The 20,397-nt window shown below is 40.2% G+C and overlaps 2 protein-coding genes across 2 annotated transcripts; one reads left to right on the top strand and one right to left on the bottom strand.

The window, feature by feature from the left end:
- Positions 1 to 596: 596 nt before the first annotated feature.
- mpdu1b (mannose-P-dolichol utilization defect 1b) lies at positions 597 to 8,728 on the top strand. The gene is made up of 7 exons (XM_020100263.2): positions 597 to 765; positions 3,548 to 3,613; positions 4,743 to 4,875; positions 5,022 to 5,107; positions 6,016 to 6,134; positions 6,673 to 6,783; positions 7,428 to 8,728. Exons 1-7 carry the CDS (start codon positions 639 to 641, stop codon positions 7,554 to 7,556), a joined length of 771 nt encoding a protein of 256 aa, XP_019955822.1. The 5' UTR covers positions 597 to 638; the 3' UTR covers positions 7,557 to 8,728.
- A 5,410-nt stretch (positions 8,729 to 14,138) lies between these two features.
- On the bottom strand, positions 14,139 to 19,541 carry sox19b (SRY-box transcription factor 19b). The gene is made up of 2 exons (XM_020100199.2): positions 18,342 to 19,541; positions 14,139 to 16,118 (listed from the first exon to the last, which is right to left on the bottom strand). Exons 1-2 carry the CDS (start codon positions 18,998 to 19,000, stop codon positions 15,857 to 15,859), a joined length of 921 nt encoding a protein of 306 aa, XP_019955758.1. The 5' UTR covers positions 19,001 to 19,541; the 3' UTR covers positions 14,139 to 15,856.
- Positions 19,542 to 20,397: the final 856 nt, after the last annotated feature.

Here is a 20,397-nt window from a genome sequence, read left to right as displayed (position 1 = left end):
ATCAGTTTGAAACCTACTTCCCTTTTCTCCTCACTTTGGCTTTTCCATTAATTTAGTGGACCTTCATCTTGCCTAATCAAACGTTCTGCGTTTTAAGTCTTTGAATAGAGGGTTGATAACAGCCCTCTTGCTCTATGGAGGTTGGTGCTGATTTCACTGTTTTGGGGATTTTCCTTGCACTTCTCTATTTCTATCACCAGCTGTCACCACCAGAAGGTCCCGGCCTATTATATAAAGTGCTTTTAGACCATTTATGTTGTAGTCTGGTGCTATACAAATAAAATTATATATCAACATGAATTTGTTAGTTAGAGAATAAAAGTGTGACTGATATTCAAAGAGAGAAGGTCTAAAAAACAAAGTGCATTCATCTGTTGAACAGCTCTGACAGCATATGTACATTCCTCATGAGACCCAGCTTCCTCAATCAGAGGAGCTGCTGTGTAAAATTCAAAATTTCAATATGTTAAAAGTTTCCTCACTGAACATCACAGATAAATGCTGGTTTTGACTTCTATGTCTTTCCACTCCAACACGATAGGTGGCGGTAACGCAGTTCAAACTGCCGGTTGCCGCCGTGATAAAACCTATGGATAAAACCGGAAAAGAGGAACTACAACGTCACTGTATTGTTGACAATGGCGAGTGAAACAGTGTTGGACAGAGGGTCATCGTTTATGGATCCTCTGAAGGGGCTTCTGTTGACGTATTTTATGCCAGAATCATGCTATGACGAGTTTTTCCTCAGTTTCAACTTTCTGGACGGTAAGATGAACATGGAGGAGTCCTCAGTGACACCTCCTCCTCAGGAAGCTAATGTTAAAGCCTTTACAGTATGTAGGTAACCGGCTTGTTCTTCCGGGTTGGTCCGCTTTTTACGGCGTCATTTTGCCCGGTCGTGCTACTTCAGTTTAATGTTGGGCTCCAATGTGGGTTTAATAGCCGGGTAGCCATTCCTCGCTTGTTTCTTGGTTAACTTCACCCAGCAGTGATAGCTCATGGAAACTTTAGGAACATGTCCTGGCTGAATCTCCCGAGGTGATTTCAAGTTGCCCATAGGGCATCATACAATCTGAAGCATTTGGTAATATTCCATGTTTCATACTTGTGAAAACGCACAAACAAATATATATGTGTTTGTGTGCATACATAAAAATGGGTATACATTCACCATAGTATACTAAATCATGTGTTATAGTGTCGTACATTTCATATAATAACTATAAAAAGATGTATCTAAACATGTGGGTATAAATTCACAATATATCTATTATATTGGTATACATTATGCAAGTAATGTGCAGGACACCAATGTGTGAAATTACATTTTTCATGATATGAGATTGATTGACCTGCGGAAGAGCTCCAGGGCCCCCACAGTGTCATATAGGGAATGAGAGGTATTTTCCATGATGGACCTCTTAACCAGTTTATTTGGTCTTTTCCTGTCCCTCTCAGTGCTCCACACCCCCAGCAGACAGTAGTACAGAACACTGCAGAAGCCACCACACATGAAAAGTCCGTAATAGTGTCTTGCACACTACGCAGCCTAGTAATAAGTAGTAGTAAGTAAGTAAGTAATAGTAGTAAGAGTTTACTTCCTGATTCTGAGACGGGAGTCAGCCCAGGAAATGCAACTGCAACAAACGGCACAAAGGTGTGTGTACATAGTGTGCAGCTGGGCCATATTTTTCCGCCTGAACCTGTCCAAGCCAGAGAGAAAACTAATCAAGCCTGACCCACACCTTGAATTCTGTGTTTTTCTGTCCATAACCGACCCAAGTCCAATGTAGTTAATGTAAACTGCAAAGAGTTTGTGGTCCTATGTCCCTTTTGACTTTAGATTTAGGATCCAACAATTATTTTTCTCCATCAACTGTGCAACTCTCTCCCAATACAGTGTTCAATGAGCCAGTCACTGCTTCCCAGTTATCGTTATCAGTTATTGTTTGTGTCATTTTATATACACTGCTGACACTACAAAATATAAATATATATATTTTTTTGTGTTTTGAGTCCAGTGCTAGACTGTCTTTAGATTTTTCATTGAGGCATCTTGACTTCTTGCATATTCTTTTCAATTTCTGTGTGTGCACACCACACTGCAGTCTCATGCCATTGTATGGGGTATGGGTGGGGGGTGGACCTATCCTAATTAAGAATAATTGGCAGGTGTTTTCAACCAATGAAGACAATGGGATTCATCAATATAAGAACACAGATGCAAACAATTCTGCGGTTTAAGAACACCTCATGAATCTGATGTCAAATTTTAAATGTTCTTGAAAATACATTAAAAAAACTTAAGATATTGTTGAATGAGGCCCAATCTCCTTGGTGGAGGGAATTATATGAAGGCTATGGTAGGTTACCTACACATTTGGAAATGGATGGGAAAGGAGAGGGATATGCTGTTGTTTGCAGTACGCAAATGCACCACTAGATGTCACAAAGCTCTGTAGACTGCACTTGCAACAAAATCTCTGCAGCACATAAAGCTATAGAGACCTTTGGTGAGCATGTCATACTCAGAGAGCTCATACTCAGACAAAGTGATCAACTCAGTTCGTTGCATCTCTTTTCTTGACAACTCCTACTATGAGACAGAATTAGCTTTATTTGCAATCTATGTATTTAAAAGCACATATGATAGTGCTGAGGGTGAAGAGCAGTAACCAGAGGGTCAGCGGTTCAATTCCAGTTTTATTCCGCATTCTGAAGGGTCCTTGGGCAAGATACTGAACCCCAAAATTTATAAGAATTGATGAATGTCCGAAACTTTGCCATTAGGCTGAAATACTGTTTTGATACTTTTGAATGAGAAGATGTGAGATTTCAATCACACATTTTAATCACTGCACTTGAAATGTGATTCAGTTTAAGCTAAGCATTAAAACTAATCTGATGGTGTCTACAATAACCCTGGTCAGACTTAATCCAACTTTATGAAATGAACATACCTTAAAACTACAAAGCTATAAGATGCTTTGTGAGACACTCCACGGGTCTATGTTCAACACCGGATATTCTGGTGTGGGCTGCAGTTCACTAGAGAGTAAATGCTTTTAAACATGCAGCTGTGCTCGGACTCTGTAATTTGTACCTGAAAGTTATTCCTCGGCTGAACAGGTTAGTCATCAAGTTTAGTGTAGGTTGTTTGAAACCCAGCTCCACCTGTTGACATGCTGAAGAGTTTCTCAGCAAGATAAGCATGGCAAGACAAAACATTAATCGCCAGTGGATTATCAGCAGAGATCAGAAAGTGCCTTGAGATAATGTATATTATGATTTGGCGCTATACAAATAAAATTGAATTGAATCAGCTATCCCAGCCTTATTGGAAAATGTCTTCCAAGGTTTATCAACAAAATACAAGTCTATCATCAAATGAACTAATCTCACAAACCAGTAATAAGTGTTTAATAACATCTGCTTTATTGTATTCCTCTGTGCCACGTTCTTAATCACACACATGCACTTTGTGTGCAAAGTCTGATCTGATGTATGACAATGTGGCTAATCTGTCTGTTTGTATGTTTTGTGCCAGTACCATGTCTGAAGATTGTTTTGAGCAAAGGCCTGGGGATCGGCATCATCCTGGGATCAGTGATGGGTAAAGCACCTTAACTCTCTTTCACCTGATTTCTTGAATTTAGTCAACATTAATTAAGCGTGAATGAGAAGCTTGTGCCAGAAAAAGGATAAAGTAGTGTTGCAGTTCAGATCTGCACAGTGAGATATTAATCAAAGCATAGTCATATGTTAACTTCCGGAGGCAGTGCAACAAATCTATTTGCCACCCACTGTGCAATAAATATTTATTAATCATATACTGTGCAATATTCACTGACTGTGCAATAACCATGACTGTGCAATAACCATATACTATACATACCTTGCATGACTGTGCAATAATGTGCAAACCTCATCCATCCACTGTGCAGTATATATTTATTTCTCATACTGTGCCATAATCACTGCTGTACAATACAGCTACTTGAATATAGTTACATGTACATTTGTAAATGTTGCCAATCTCTACTATTTCAAATAACGTATTTGTTTGCTTTTCAACTTTATAGTATTTTTGTACTCGTGTGTTTGCACTGTGAAGGAGTGGCTCTATAATTTCATTGTACACCCTGTTCAATGACAGTAAAGGCATTCTTATTAAAGGGAATCATCTGAAGGAAACATGCTGAGAGTGTTTCACACATAAACATCATTGACTAACATTTGATCGTTGGAAGAAGTCCATAGGCTGGTTTATGTGTGGATATTCTTAATAGTGCATTTCACAATTTGCAAAGAAAGATCGCAACTTGTGATTGTGTGCTAAAGAGATTGTGATGTAATTGTTTGGGAAGATTTTCCACGACTAGCTGAAGGACCTCACTACATGCTAGTGCTGCCATATCACTTTCTCCACCCTGTTTCATGCTGCCTGTGACCAGTGGACTAAACCTCCATCCAATCACAGGTCTCTGCTTCTCTGTCGAGTGAAAACATTTTCTTTTGACTCTGAAAAACATGTTTGGATGTTATTAGTATTTTTGATCTTTTAATCAATGGGTCAACATTCATCCTATGTGAATGTTCTTTATTTTACAGTGCAAACAATTTCATGATTTTGTGAGGAACATGTAGGGTGGACAGCCAAAGTTTTGTTTATTGGTGCAGTTACATGAAATAATGATTTTTTTTCTTACATCTAACACCCTCTGCTTTCCATTCGTCCACAGTGAAACTGCCACAGATCTTAAAGTTGATGGGAGCAAAGAGTGCCGAGGGGCTGAGTTTCAACTCTGTGCTGTTAGAGCTGCTGGCCATCACAGGAACAATGGCCTACAGCATCGCCAACAAGTTCCCTTTCAGGTGGGGATATTTTCATATTGACTATTAATTATCTAATATTTTATATACATGGAGTACTATGATATGCTGTCACTTAATAACAGCACTGTATGTAACATCTTATTGTGAGTAACTAACTGATCAACATTTGCTGAATGTAACTTCAGTTCCTGGGGCGAGGCGCTGTTCCTCACGCTGCAGACCGTCACTATTGGCTTCCTCATTCTGCACTATGGAGGAAGAACCAGTAAAGGTAACACTACATGCACACTCCAACAACACCAGTGCTCATAGAATTATTCAATTACTGAGGGGCTGTTGGGTTAGTATCAAATACAATAACAATGTCAATTTCACTCACAGTTAAAGATGACAACATATTTCCTAAAGTGAACAGGAAATTGGATTTACATTTAATCCTCAAAATATAATTTATACAGTATAAAAATAATGTATTCAGTGTGAGCACAATAAATGCAGTATTACAGGTTTAAATTATAATTTAGGGGGAATGGGTGTGTAAGAGTGGTTCCTGCTACTCCAAAATCTCTATGTACTGTTCGGCATTAATGCTGCCATCACAGAAGTGTAAGTTACCTTTGCAAAGTTACTGACACAACCCCATACCATGAGAGACCCTGGCTTCTGGACTTCTTTAGTCCGGAGCACACTGCTTCCATTTTTTTCAAAAATTACTTGAACTACTGACTCGTCTGACCACAATACATGTTTCGGCTGTTATGGTCCAGATGACAGACTTATGGATGAATGACGGTTCTTGATGGGTCTCTAAATAAATGTACACCTCACACATTGCAAATATAGATACACAATTCTCCACACACATTTTTGCCACAGTAATGGCTACTCCAACCCACAGAAAACCACCACTCAGACGAGTGTTGTGGGCCTTAGTCTCTTTAGCTTCTATCTGTTTCTACTGCTTTCTGCAGCTGTAGTGCAGTCCTTCAGTGAGAATCAAACTCCCAGTTTGCTATAGACTGAAAATATCTGTACATAATAAATATATATATATATCTTTTGAATAGTTTCGAAAGTCAAAAAGGGTAACAACCCACCCCATGGAAATTTTTACACTCTGACTTAATTCTGGGTTATGGTTAAGTCAAATTCAGTCTAAAAGAGTTTCTTCTCTCCCAGGTGTCCTGTTTCTGGTGGTGTATTTTGGCCTGCTGCTCCCCCTGCTGTCTGGAGTCACCCCCATGTCAGTGGTTACCATCATGCAGGCCTCTAACATGCCAGCCGTCATCATTGGCAGGGTAAGCAATGACATGTAGAGTGTTTCACGTGAATCATCTACACTGTGGTGATCTAGCATATTGACACATTTGAGGATGAATGAGGTTGTTTCTTTTTGTTTTAGGTTCAGATAAGAATTAGAATTTATGTCACATGATGATCACTAATTTGAATTAAATTGGATTTTTATTTCTATAACCCATACTCATAAATCACAATTTAGCTCATAAGGCTTAACAATCTGTACAAGGTGTGTCTTCAAGAAAAACCTTTTAACAGCAAAAAACACAGGGAATCCAAAGTGAGGGATCCTTCTCCAGAGACGGACAGAAGTGTTATGGGTGGCATGTGCAAACAGTCTGCATGCCCAAGGGTCATCGGGCAAGATACTGCCGGTGGCTGAGGGTGAATGGGATGTCTGGTAGAGAAATGCTGTATGAATATGTGTGAATGTTAAATGTGTGTGAGTAGTCTAAGTGTTAAGTAAATGCAGTCCATTTATCGTGTGTGTGTGTGTGTGTGTGTGTGTGCGTGTGCGCGTGTGCGTGTGTGTGTCAGTTGATCCAGGCAGTCACTAACTTCAGTAATGGACACACTGGCCAGCTGTCTGCTGTCTCTGTCTTCCTGATGTTTGCTGGATCACTCGCCCGCATCTTCACCTCCTTACAGGTAAGAGGGTGTGCAGTATAGGGTCACCACATACAATACACACTTGAATGGTCTCTTCCTGGTTACACTACAACCCTCACTTTGGAAAAACATATTGTCACATAGTTAGGAGCATTTTTTTATTAATAATACACAGAAGTGAAACTATGAATATTTTTGCAATATGTGTTTTTGGCGTTGCATTTTGTAGATAGGCCCGCGCACACTCTCACACAGTCTCATTGCTGTAACCATTTGGAACATTAGTCTGTTTGGAATGAGGCCTAGCTTGTGTGTTAACGCCTTATATTTTAATTAAAAGGTTTGGATTTTAAAACGAAATCAAATAATCACTCGGTTTTTGTTTTTTAATTTAACCCATTTCTGAACGGAAAATCCAGTGTCGAAAAAAGATACACAGACAGAGTGGGCCGGGTGAAGACAGTTCACAGAGGCTTCTGCGTTCACACATACACCTCCTCTGAGAAAATGCGGAGTGTCTCTGGAGTTCGGTACATTTCTGAAAGCAGCTTATTTGAGCTACTTCCAAAATGCGGTGCTACTTCTTGGCTCAGTATTAGGAGGATCATTTGCATGTTAGCAAATACATTTCCTATGTTATCAGTTTGTGTTCATGTGTTTTGATCCATATTGTCTTCTCACAGGAAACTGGAGACTCACTGATGGCCCTCACCTATGTTATATCCTCCTCCTGTAACGGCATCATCGCTCTGCAGGTTCTCTACTACTGGAACACATCCCCAGAACAAAAGTCGAAAAAGAAGACAGAGTAGGCAAAGAACAAAGATAAACTTTTATTCTAGAGTTATTCTTCATTCTAAATTTTAAGATACAAAGAGACATCTTCAAAACTTGAAAGAACTAATTGACATGTGAAACGAATGAACAGAGCCACTGGAATTTGGAGCTTGTTGCGTCTGGTGGACAAACTTTTGACATTTATGCAAAGATGTAATTCTCGCCAAGCAGATGTAAGGTAGTGTTTTATATTGTTTCTTTGTAGGTCCACTGGCTTCATGATTGACAGTCAGCTGGTGGTTGCAGGTGGTGTAGCTCTATACAGAGCTGTTGGGGCCAGACTCCCACTGTTATTACATTCCTCTTGATGCAGTTAAATATTTGGAAAGAGTCAATGCACTTGCCTGTTAATTTTGACCATGGGTGCATGTAATGGATCATTTTGTGTTTTGGCATTAAACATGAAAATAATTCCACTACGTGGCCTGTACTACGAAGCTAGGTTACTGGGGTAACTTTGTGACTTTGGGAGTAACTTTGGTGTTTAACCAGTTCAATGAAAGTAGGTTATGATGCCATGACAACTTATGCTGCAGCTCAACCCTGCTCTGAGCCGTTTTTTGTTCATGGTTAAGTCAATGCTACTCTATATAAGCACTGCACACTATCAATGCAAGACAATGATCATCACAATCTGCTGACCCCCCCACCCCCGATCATGTTTTATATGAAACATATTGATTTTGTCGTGTTCTATGTGAAACAAATGAGTGAATTCCGTGTCTTTGATCATTTCTCACTACAGACGTCTACTCACCGGAGTAATTTCCTCTCTATCAAACCGCGTCTTGTTATTTTGTCACCGGACACTTCACACCTTTGGGTTCATTAGGTGATGCTGAACATGTGTTTCAAAACATGATCAATAATACTCTATGGGTGTCCTTCACAGGTGGTACAGCACTAAAGTGCTGGATACATGTGTCGGGTCTTTAACTGTCTTTATGTGATCACAGGTTCTCTACAGTATAAAAATATTTGGTCCATATTTTAACTAGCACAATAACTATTTAATCCTAAGCGTTGTTTTCTCTGAATTCTGTATTTACAGCAATTTATGACCCACAAGATGTTTGGTTATTTTCAATGCTCAATGGTTTCCCTCTGAACTGTACAAGACAGAACTACATAAATTATACAGCTATCAGTCAGACTTACTGTCATTTGTTCCTGTGGTTTTTGTTACTTTGTGCTGATAACACATGAGAAAAAAACTTTTGCAGTGATGAAGATGATGATGAAGATGAAGTGGCTCCAGTTTCCTGAAGTGTGACTGTGATTTAAAATAACCTAATGATGAGAAGTATTCATACGGATCACTTGATAGAATATTTTTACATTTTATCCTGATTTGCTGCAGGTCCATTGTAATTGCAGCTAAAATTAATATTAAAATCAAATAAATACTCAACTCAGTATAACAAACAGTATCAGACACAGTCTAAGTTCCTCAGTGCTTAAGAAAGAATTTCTAAATTCATTATCAGTGTCAATTTCAGAAGTTGAGTGCATGTAGACAAGTGTGTTTTCACATATTCATTGGTACTTACATGTCAATCATATTACAAACGAAGATTGTAGAGAACAAACAACAATGTACTCTGTCAGTAATGTGTTTTAATTAACCTCCTGACGTTGTTCCCTGTCACAGTTTCATATGTCACCGTTAAACTTTATTTGAGCTCAGAATTAACGGGCACTCTTCCTCTGGGAAATGTGCCGTGCGCAAACATGCACGTTACATACTCAACTAACACGGACTCAACAGACCAACATCTTAACCAGCTGCTGTTTAACACAGTCACTGAAACAGGGTTTGTCAACTTTCTTTATCAACCCCGAGTTAAATCAGAGTAGGTTGACCCAGCTTCGTAGTGCAGGCCCCATGTCAATAAAGAGGCACATTTGTAGATTTGCATAATATTAGTATAGTGTTAAGAATGTTGCATTTATTCCAGATGAGTCTGTTAAAGAACACGAATCACAGGAGTAGATTGAAACAACGTTGTATTACAAAAGTGGTCAAATATTGTAAATGGTCTGTATTTATATTGTGCTTTTCTTTTCTGGACGACCACAAGTGCTATACAGCACGGTTTTTGCCATTCACCCATTCACACACATTAATATGGTGCAACACTGTTTTGATCCTACACATATACACTCGTACACTGTTGGGACAGGGGCAGTGTGTGTGTGTGTCTATGTGGGTGGGTCAAGACAGAGTCCAGAGGTAGAACAATGGGAGATATAATATAGTGCAATGTTATGTTCTTCTCTCCCTGTCTCTGTCCCTCTTACACAAGTACACAACCTCGCCAATCCCAAAACTCACACATAAAAACATGCATTTGCACATGCAGGCCTTCACTCTCAATAGAATGAAACCTCAAATAAGCTGTGAATTTCTGTAAATGAGTTATAGCATGCTAAGCTTTCGGTGTGCGAATCATTGACATCTCATTAATCTCAAAAGATATAATATACATATAGCTCCACCTTGCATTAGACATTTGGAAAATAATACTTTGTCTTTCCTACGAAACAATTAATCATGTAAACAAACTTTATTAAACGGTTAAAATACTAAAAAAAAGAAAAACTGAAATAGCACAATGACATAAGACTGGCAAGCTTTGCTGATTTGGATTTGGAGATTCTCTGGATGAGACACTCAAGGACATTTATAGTTGTCCCGAAGCCACTCCTGCATTGTGTTGGCTAAGTACTTAGAGTCGCTGCCCTGTTGAAAGGTAACCCTTCATCCAGTATATCCAACATAGATGCATAAATAAATAATTACATATTATGCATGTGGTAAATTGACAGGTCTCCACTCTGTGCCTAAGTTTGTTAAACAAACCATCAAAGAAAGATAGCCTCTATGCTAACAATATTATAGTAGATAATAGTAATATAGTAGTAAAAGTAGATAGCCTGGGCACTACAGGATTACTAACTCTGAATTACAACAAGTTATATTAATAATTAATTACTTGATTTCAATTGATTGCTACATATTCCATTTGTAACTCTAATTTAATGTAATTACTAAATAACCTGATTAAAGGACAATTACTTCAGCAGCAGTCCATGGTGTATCTATATATTTGTGAATGTATGTTAAGTAGTATGACTTCTTTGTAACTTATCTCACCTTTTTCTCCAGATGAGTTTTAGGAGAAAAATATGAGGAACCTGTCAGACAAAACATAAACTGAAATAAAGCTGAAGATAGAAACACACTTTTATACCTGTAGAAGCACAACCTTTAAAGGTACAGTGTGTAGAATTTAGTGATATCTAGTGCTGAAGTTGCATGTTGCAGCTGAACACCCCTCACCTCACCCTCTCCTTCCAAACATGAAAAAGAACCTGTGGTAGCCTTTGATTGTCATAAAAACTCAAAAGGTGTTTAGTTTGTTCAGTCTGGACTAATGTAAAAAACATGGCGGCCTCCGTAGAGAGGACCCCCTCGATGTAAATATAAAGTATTTAAATATAAAGGGCCTTTTCTGAGGTAAAGAAAACTACAATTCATACAATTTAGATGAAATGAACTGGTGAAAACATCATGAGGATTATTCTACATTTAATTACTGCCAATAGTTCCCTTTCACCTAAAACTTACACATTGGACCTTTAAGCAGTATAACATGTCTACAAGTCATTTCAGCGGGTTACTTTCTTGATCAGTGACTAAATTGACACCGACACTGTATGAGGATCTATAGGAAAGGTGTCAGCAAATGTGGTCAACCATGCACATTTGATGCCCATGGTGATTGTGCATTAGTGACATCAGCATCTCTTCCACAGGCGACTGAAAATGTAAACGCAATCGCTCCTGTGTATGTGTGCATGTCTGGTGGTGTTTGTAGTAGGCTATCTGATGGAAGGCAGCATGTACTCTAGCCTACACGAAAACTTGGGCAGTGTTAAATGGAGGCTGGAGTCGTGTCGGTGAACTCAATCCTGTATTTTTCTGATGATATACTTCATATTCTGCCTGGAAGAAAGAGACAACAGCAGCTAGTGACTGCCCTGCAAGTGAGAGACCATAAATGAACTTTAAAGGAGCTGGCATCCAAACGGAATCACTGCTAAAACATGGTGGTTGTGTCTAGATTGTGTCACCAATGTAAATGCCAATTCACAATTTGAAAAAAACCCATTGGTAACCACCACCTGATTCTCTCTCTCTTGCTCTCTCTCTCTCTCACACACACACACACACACACACACACACACACACACACACACACACACAGAGGCTGACCACAGCTCTTTGTAGGGACTTTTAAGTCACTCTCTACAGATCCATGGCAACCACTTGTTGAAGCCTCACTGCTTGTTGCTAAGTGATGGGATGTATTGGACCAGAAAATCCTTCCATTGACACTCTCTCCACCCCCTTCTCCACCAATCCCTCCCTTTCCCTGCCCCATCTGTACCCACCCGTGGACTGCAGCCAAAACAACCCACATATATGCAGTAATTTCCTCTAGTTAGTTAGAGCAACAAATGTTTATTTGCTATTTTGCCAAAGTCATTATGTTGCATATTCAAATACACTGAAAGAAATAGTGAAAAGAAGCAGTATGAGCGCCAGTATTAAATCAATCTCTCTCACAGTTTAACATCTTGTTTGAAATATTGTTTAGGATGTTTGTGGACCCTATGTCTTGCTATAAGGCTCCACTAGTTCTTAGGTTTCAGAGGTTCTAAATGTTCCAGGGATCCTTGAGGGCATCAAGAAGTTCTCTGAGAGGGTTTCTGGAATCCACGCTGGAGGGAGTAGTTGTGTTTATTCATAAAGCTCCAAATAATAAAAGATGTTGCCTCATGGAACTTTTAATATTGAAAAGGTGTAATTGGAACTCTTTATATTATTCAACCCATTTTTAGAGACCAAACATTCCCCCACTTTGATTTCCATCCAATTAAAACCACATCTCTATATACACATTTCATAATTAAATACTTCATATACATACAGCACCAGTGAAATGTAATCACATTCTGATGTGCTCTTAGAGAAGTTTGAAGTCCTCTCCATGCATCTGTTGATCGTGGAGCCCGCATCTTTTCTCCCCTCCTCTCCAACCCACCCCTCCCCTCGCTGACCGATTAGCCAGTGCGGGGTTCTCTCCTATTTCCATGAGAAAGGCGGCGGTCGGTGAAAGGGTTAAGCCTGAGGACGAAGCCCCCAAATGCAACCCTAATTTTCTGCCCGGCGGGGGAGTGGGCGAAGCGGGGAGAGGGAACAAAGACGACCGGGGGAGGAGCGGAGAGCTCGGCTTTACTATATGCACCTGCGGCCTGAAAAGCCGCGGACAATGCGCCTCCGAAACGGCCAATTACGCACGGGCCATCCACCCGCTTTCTCTGTGGAGAGACGTGGGGGAGGAGTTGGGGGAGTGAAAGGGAGCAGGAGGGGAACAGCGAAAGTGAATTTTAAAAGAGAGTAAAGATAAGAAAGTAAATAATCAAGCTTTAAATCACTCTGGCCACTATGTGCAATTCACTCTCTCTCATCACATCTTCCCATTCCTGCCCATGCTCCCCCGCCATTGTTCACTTCAGCCCGGAGTGTTCATGTGAGTGGCATCAGGCTGTGCAAATGATAAAGGTGGTTTCTTATCTTCTGGAATCATTTGGATGGATGAGCTCATGTTTGTAACAACAACCGAGAAACACTGAAATGCATTTCCACTCTGCCCCAGGAGAAATTATTTAATTCATCTGGGTTTTTCTGAGAAATCAAATATTTGATAGGAGTATTTGGACTCATAGCCTGATGACAAGACTGTGTACGTGGAGAAACGGGGAAGTCCACTATTATATCACATTCAAAAGGTTGAATGTGATTTCCACGAATATCTTTGGATGTGAAATTCTGTAAGAAATACGTGCTTGAACACAAAACCTGCATTTTTAGTCACTGCCACTGTGCAGACTTACAAACCAACACTTCCAACTGCAAGGCTTTTGCAAACACCATTTTGTTCAGCCATAAACTGTATTTGTAGAATGAATGACAATAAAGGTGACTTTACTTCATAATCACTGTGAAAATGTAAACATTTTCAAGCAAGTGTTTAATGGTTGTTCTTATATACTTGTGATGATTGTCTGGAAGGTGGGAAAATATACCAAAAATATGGTGGCCACTCTGAGTGCTTATAAGTTTCCCTCGGCCACTTTGTGAAGTATAACGGTAGAACTGAATTGGCTTTGACAACGCTGAGCCATACATTCTAAGTTTAAGCTTAATTTAACAATGTTTATTATTGGGGTCAGTCACTTTTGGTTGTACTGGCCTGAATGTTCAAGTATGTTTATGGGCTTTCATTATTTTGTGTCCAGTAGAACGTTAAAAATACATTTGGATTAATGCCTTCTTGTTAGAATCTACAAAGAATGTTTCATCAGATGATGAAACTGAACAAGTGTATATAAGAAAGTGGCCACTGAATGGATTCTGGTCATTGTGTAAAACACTTCATTAAACTTTTCATAAATGTTTTTTAACTAAATTCACACAGACATTTAAATATGAATGAAAAAAGGATTTGTACTTTTTATTAATATTGTCATGAATGCCATAACAAAGATTTTTTTATAATCAAAAAAGAATCAAGACTCTTAGTATAAGAGCCTAAAAATGTATACATTATTTACATGAATGCTACATACAATAACTCTAGCACATGGCAGCATTTACATACAGAATTCATTCTAAAATCAGTATAAAAGTTAGGTTTTCAAATACTTGGGTATCAATGTAAACATTTATGCATTACTCATTTCCAAAAAATAACTCAGGCATCTGTTTCCAGTGCAAGTTTAGTTTGTAATACTGTCTGAATTATCTAACACATTCAATACTGAGTTGTTGGTTGAAAATCAAACGTTCCTTTAGGTCCATAGCAGCACTAGTAAGCAGACAGCAGGCTCGACAGAAGGACGCTGCCGTCAGATTGAAACAACTGGGATCAAAACAGTTTATTATTCAAGAGAATGAAAATTACCCATTGTTGAAGTTACTCTAAAAAGTTTAGAAACGAGATGTATTGTTTGCTGGAGATATAGTCCGAAACTAACTGATACATTCCCTTTACTGGTAATCATAAAACACAAAAGACAGGTCATTAACAAAAAACAAAAACACATGCCAAGAAGGCCTTTTGTTGTTCCAGTGTACTTGGAAGAAATAACTTGCAAGTCTTAATCTGCTATTTGGAACAAACAAATGAAATGAAGCATTTCATATTATTCATTCCCTCAATAAGAAGCCTAAAAGCAATACAACTCCTGCCTATAGCAAAGTGACAATTACACTCAGGATGCTGCCAGAACAATGCATCTTAAAAATTAATATCAAATCACAAATCTAGAACTAATTATAACAAATAAAACTCAAACTGGCAGCAACAAGTGTCACAGGCCTTCTCATACTCAGACATGTGATCTACTGAAAATGGAACCAAGCTGATTCTTCATTGAAAGCAACACCGTGGATTATAGATGCCATTGTGTTGTGTTTATTTCCCGTGGATGCAGTGCTGATTGTCCAAAAGGTGTTTTCCGTGTTGTCCAATAGGATTTCATCAGTTAAAATATAAAAACACAATAGTACTCAACCGGAGCCAAGACAAAGACTTCATTTGCCATAGCTGTTATTTAAGTCGTGCATTTCCTTCTCGTGTTCCCTACCAGCACCCAGCTGTTCTCCAGATCTGCCCACAAAGCAGTGTCTAGGCACTGGTGGTGGGACTGTAGAGAGTGCCAGTGTCACAAGTGTTCAGGTAGTATAACCTTGACTCAATTATGGATAAGTTCTAAAAAATATAAAAAAGACACACATTTTGTAATTTGTACAGAAACTGGTACAGCTGGTTGAAGACATGCATTTAAGATGCCCCCCCCCCGTCATCACTGCATGGAGGGACGTCCGCTTGTCAGGTGGTTGGGCAGGGAGGAGACTGAGCTCGGTATGTGTGGTGGAGGGTGTGAGTGGCGTTTATTTTAACTGATGTGGAACCAAAGAGGTAGAAAAACAGCTTTTCGGTGAAACAAACATTTAGTTGTCACTTGCACATCTGGAACTGCAGGCACATCTGGAACTGTGAGACTACTACATGCGGGGATACAGTTTTTCCCCTCACATTTCATCCTTCATCTCTTTGACTCCCATCTACTGACCTGTGCATCATGAGCATTTCTGGTTCTCTCACTCAGTTCAACCCACACCCCCATGATTCCCACAGTCCTAGATGTGTGTGAGCGGGACAGTTCCAGTGAGGTAGTGCTGCTGGACACTGGTGTAGCCCCTCTGTGTTGTTGTGGGGTCACTGGCATCCCCTCCTGGTCCCGGAATGTACATGCTGATCATGTCCCTGAGGTCACCCTGCAAAGGCCCTCTGTGGTGGTTTGGGGTCACTGTTGGAGGCGAGTGAGACACTGGTTCTGCTTTCACCATGGACATGGTGACAGGGCTTGGTTGCTGAGGACTGCTGCTGTATGACATAGGGCTGTGCAGAGGACAAGACAGAACAAATTAGATGCCATGTGAGAGTTTAAAAAATAAAAATCCATAAATACATCTGGATGAGAAATCATCATGGGGGAAATTATGCTAAGACATTGAAACAGACATTCTTCTGCTCTAAAATCCACATTTACATTGTAATCAGACTTTTCTCCTTTGAATTTATTTAAGCAAATGATCTTTCCTGTCATTTTGCAGAGCTTCGTGCTTTAGTGCATTGTTGAGGTTCAGAAAACCATCTGTCATTTAAAGAGGATGAACAGATTCCGGAATCTATGTAAATCCACTTATACGATGTGATGTGGGATGGATCTGTTTGACAACATGATGCCAACACCAAAAGCTACACAACTTCTACAGTAGATATACAGTGCTATGATAAAAATCAAACATGTTTGCTGAGTAACAAATCCTCATCTCAAATATATATCCAACTGTCCTAAATGAGTAATATTAAAACTAATGAACTGACTTTCAGTCTTGCCAATACTTGTTGGGGCAAGGACTGAAACACAATGACTTGGAACTTCTACTGTGAAATGGTAACTAAATATAGCTGAATTATTGTTTACGGCATAGTAGTGTGGAGACCATAATATTTATCATTATCATTAATTACTCTGCAATGTCAGGTTAAATACTTGCTGTGCAACGAAGCTAATTCTTCATTCAACACAGATTAACAGTAAGGTAAGTAAATTACTTTTATAAATATATATTTATACGGTCAAAACTACTATTGGGGTCCTTAATATTATTGCCTCTTTTAAATTGTATACTTTGACACATTACTTTTAGAATTATTTCTTTGTAATGGAGGAGTTTTATATTTGTGGTGTTGCTACACTCGAGTCAATTAATGAAATTAGTGAACACCTCAAACTACTGCATGTATCTTTAATAACAGGCGAGTGAGAGGGTCAAGTACACCCGTGTTCAAACAGATTATTCATAATGTCCACCTGCATGTTGAGACAGAGCCAGTATAAGGGGGAGTCACTGCTACCACCCACAAACTCAGTGGGTTCTCTCCCTTTCAATCTGCACATTTGTCACAAGAGAACAAATACACAATAAGGTGCAACAATGGCAACGTATCTTTTAAATTTACATTTGATCACTGTCAAGTTGTTCATCTTCTGAAATTATGAAATCATTAATTTGATAGCTGAAAAAAAAGAAGCCTCTAAGTGGAAGGAAGCATTTAACTTTAAATGTATATATTCATTAAATAAATGAACCTATCAGGCAATCTTAAATTCAGTGAAAAAACCCAAGATTTGAATGTAATTAAAATTTCTTAAGATCATTTGTATTTTAGCCATATCACCATCCATAAAGTTTTCTGTGTATCATTTGACAAGCACAGTACTTTCAACTTTTAAACATCAGCAGGAACCGATAACTAACATGAACACATCTGGTGCTTTAAAATGTGTTAACGCTGATGAGCCATCAGTCAAAGGGCTATAGAAATGATGGATATTGGACTTAACTTGAACATCATCTATCTTTACACTTTACACCAGAACGTTTATCCAAGTGTTGAAACTTTGTAGCTTACAGGGAATGAGGCAAAGGCCCACAAGTGTAACTGGGGGGGGGGGGGGACAAAGGTTTGCAGGAATAAGGGACAGTGGGTAGAGGACCACACACAGAGCAGCCCTGCCTGCCATCAAGTCATCCTGATCAACATTCCAGGCAGGACCCAGCCCTGAACAGTGTCACATGCATAACAAGTAGGCAACAGACTGAAGGCCTGTTGTTCCATCATATGCAAAGTTCCTGACTCAAAGGGACTGGATTCTCACCTGATTTAAGTCTCATTTTAACTGCTAGTCAGTTTTACATGTGACACACAAATAAAATAATGTCCAGCATACACCTCAAATATTTTCAATTGACATATTTGAGGTGTGTGTTGGACATTTTAATTATATTCGTCAATCCATAAACGTGACTACTGTTTGTGCACACACACTCACGAATGCATGTGTTGATGTATGTGACAATGACTTCCCACTTGAATGCATTGTTGGAGTTAAGACTTTGGAGCCCACTGTAGAATAAACTGTCTGACAGGTGGATTCAGACTCTAAGAAAAAATTTAAAGTGACTTGAAAACCTATATAACCCTATACTGGTGATATAATTACCAGGAAAGGAAATGCAATCAAATAAAAAAAGTTGGCTTTACTGTGCTCACCTGTACGAGTTGGCTCCGTTCATGTACGACTGTGCTGCTGTCATTGCAGGTGGGTACTGCAGAGCTGACAGGTCGTACCGGTGCAGCTGCTGAGTGTAGCCGAGCGCCTCGCCCTGCATGCCCGCGTACCCCCCGGTTGGACCCCAGCCGTAGCTCTCCATCCTCGGGCTACCACCTTGGCCCTGTGCCGCCGCCAGCAGGTTTCCTGCCGACAACGGGTACTTGCCCACCTGAGTGTCCTTCTTCAGCAGGGGCTTCGTCTTGCGGCGTGGCTTGTACTTGTAGTCGGGGTACTCCTTCATGTGGACCGCCCGGAGCCTTTTGGCCTCGTCGATGAAGGGCCGCTTCTCGGCGTCGGTCAGGAGTTTCCACTCAGCTCCCAGTCGCTTACTAATCTCAGAGTTGTGCATTTTCGGGTTTTCTTGGGCCATCTTGCGCCTTTGACCCCTGGACCAGACCATGAAAGCGTTCATGGGCCGCTTGACTTTATCCATGGGGTCGCTCCCAGGCGCGCACGCAGTCTTGGTGCACGGGTGAGAGTTGCCATTGCCGCCCATGTTCCCGGTCATGTTGCCGGTGACCGGTGACATCCCCTGTGAGGTCTGGTGAGAGGGGGGCTGGCCGGTCGGCTTCAGCTCGTGTTCCATCATGCTGTACATGCTGGACAGATGCAGTGAAGTGAGGATGAGTTACAGAAAACAGTTCAACACTGGCGCTCACAGCAGCCTTCTGTCGCCCTCCACCTGGCGACTCGTGGCCGGGGTTTCCTCTCAGGCTGAACCGGGAGCGCCGGGTGATCCAAATTAACCAATTAGCCGCAGCGCACCGGAGACAAAACAGAAGCAATGGACGATCACTTCTTTCTAAAGATCCTAAATGAGCAGACGGGTTGTGGAGGACATTACTATGATACTGAGACACACGGAGGACAGTCTGTCTTGTAAACGCAGTAGATGCCTCTCCTTGCGTCTGCTCTGCGCGATCTCAGCGGGAAACCACTTGTTAGACGGTCGGCTCACACACTGAACTCATGTGCCCGCTCGCTGCAAAAGTTTCCCTGCTCTCGTGCACTTCGCTGGGTTTCGACCAATGGGAGCTTCCGTCTGTGCGCGTGCATTTGCAACTCAAAAGCCCCCTGACAGTGCACGAGACACTTGTTGATGATGTAGGCGGAGAGAGGGGAGGCCTCCCCTGCACAAAAGTATCTTAATAATCAATTATTAACAACTATTAAGCTTAAACGACGGCTTTTACCAAAGTTCTCAAAGAAGAGTGCAAACATCAGACACCACACAAAGAACAAGGGGCTGATTGACACTGCAAATAATTCTTGTTGTCCAATCTGCTATGGAGGCGATTTAAAAAAGAAAAGACTGCCTCAGTTAATTTTCATTGAAATATAATTTTTTATTGAAATGTGGTGATATATCTGCACGAATAGAAAACACATTTGTAGCAACAAACACTACATATCAACTCTGAAACCGGATCAATCTCTCAAAAGGAATTAAAGGCTGTCATAGATTAGAAAACGACAGCACCGGGGGTGCATTCAGGGTTTGATTCTGACTGACTCTGTGAAGGTTTTTTTTTAACTGAGTTCCTCTCTGTCTCCTCCTGCTGAACCTGAAAGAGCTGTCTTCATTCCCTGATTAGGGAGAGAATGGGAGAAGACTAGAATCCATATTGGACATTAGCTTGTTAATCAAGACCTAATCCTAACATTACCTCTTTTAAGAATGATCAGTGTGAGGACATAGGCAGCGACCTGTTAATATTATACATCATAGCTGCAGCCTCTTTTCAGAGCGCAGGCTGCATTGTCTGTCTTTTCTAACACTGAAGCATATCGACGGGAATTTGTGTCTTTGAAGGAAGCCAGATCGTAAGCCTCCACTCCTGTCCAACAGCAATTATTAAATGGTAAGATTTGTATCAGAAACCAATATCTTTTTGTGTGTAGTTATTAAGTTTAACGGCACTAAATTACTTGCATTGCTGACCTAAAGTCCTAAATAATAATTTCTCATGATGGGATTTTTGTGCCGATGAAACA

The sequence above is a fragment of the Paralichthys olivaceus genome, chromosome 22 (genome assembly GCF_024713975.1).
Source record: "Paralichthys olivaceus isolate ysfri-2021 chromosome 22, ASM2471397v2, whole genome shotgun sequence".
In the NCBI taxonomy this organism is placed as follows: Eukaryota; Metazoa; Chordata; class Actinopteri; order Pleuronectiformes; family Paralichthyidae; genus Paralichthys; species Paralichthys olivaceus.
The sequence above is the reverse complement of the archived record's forward strand: the minus strand, read 5'-3'. Positions and strand labels throughout refer to the sequence as shown.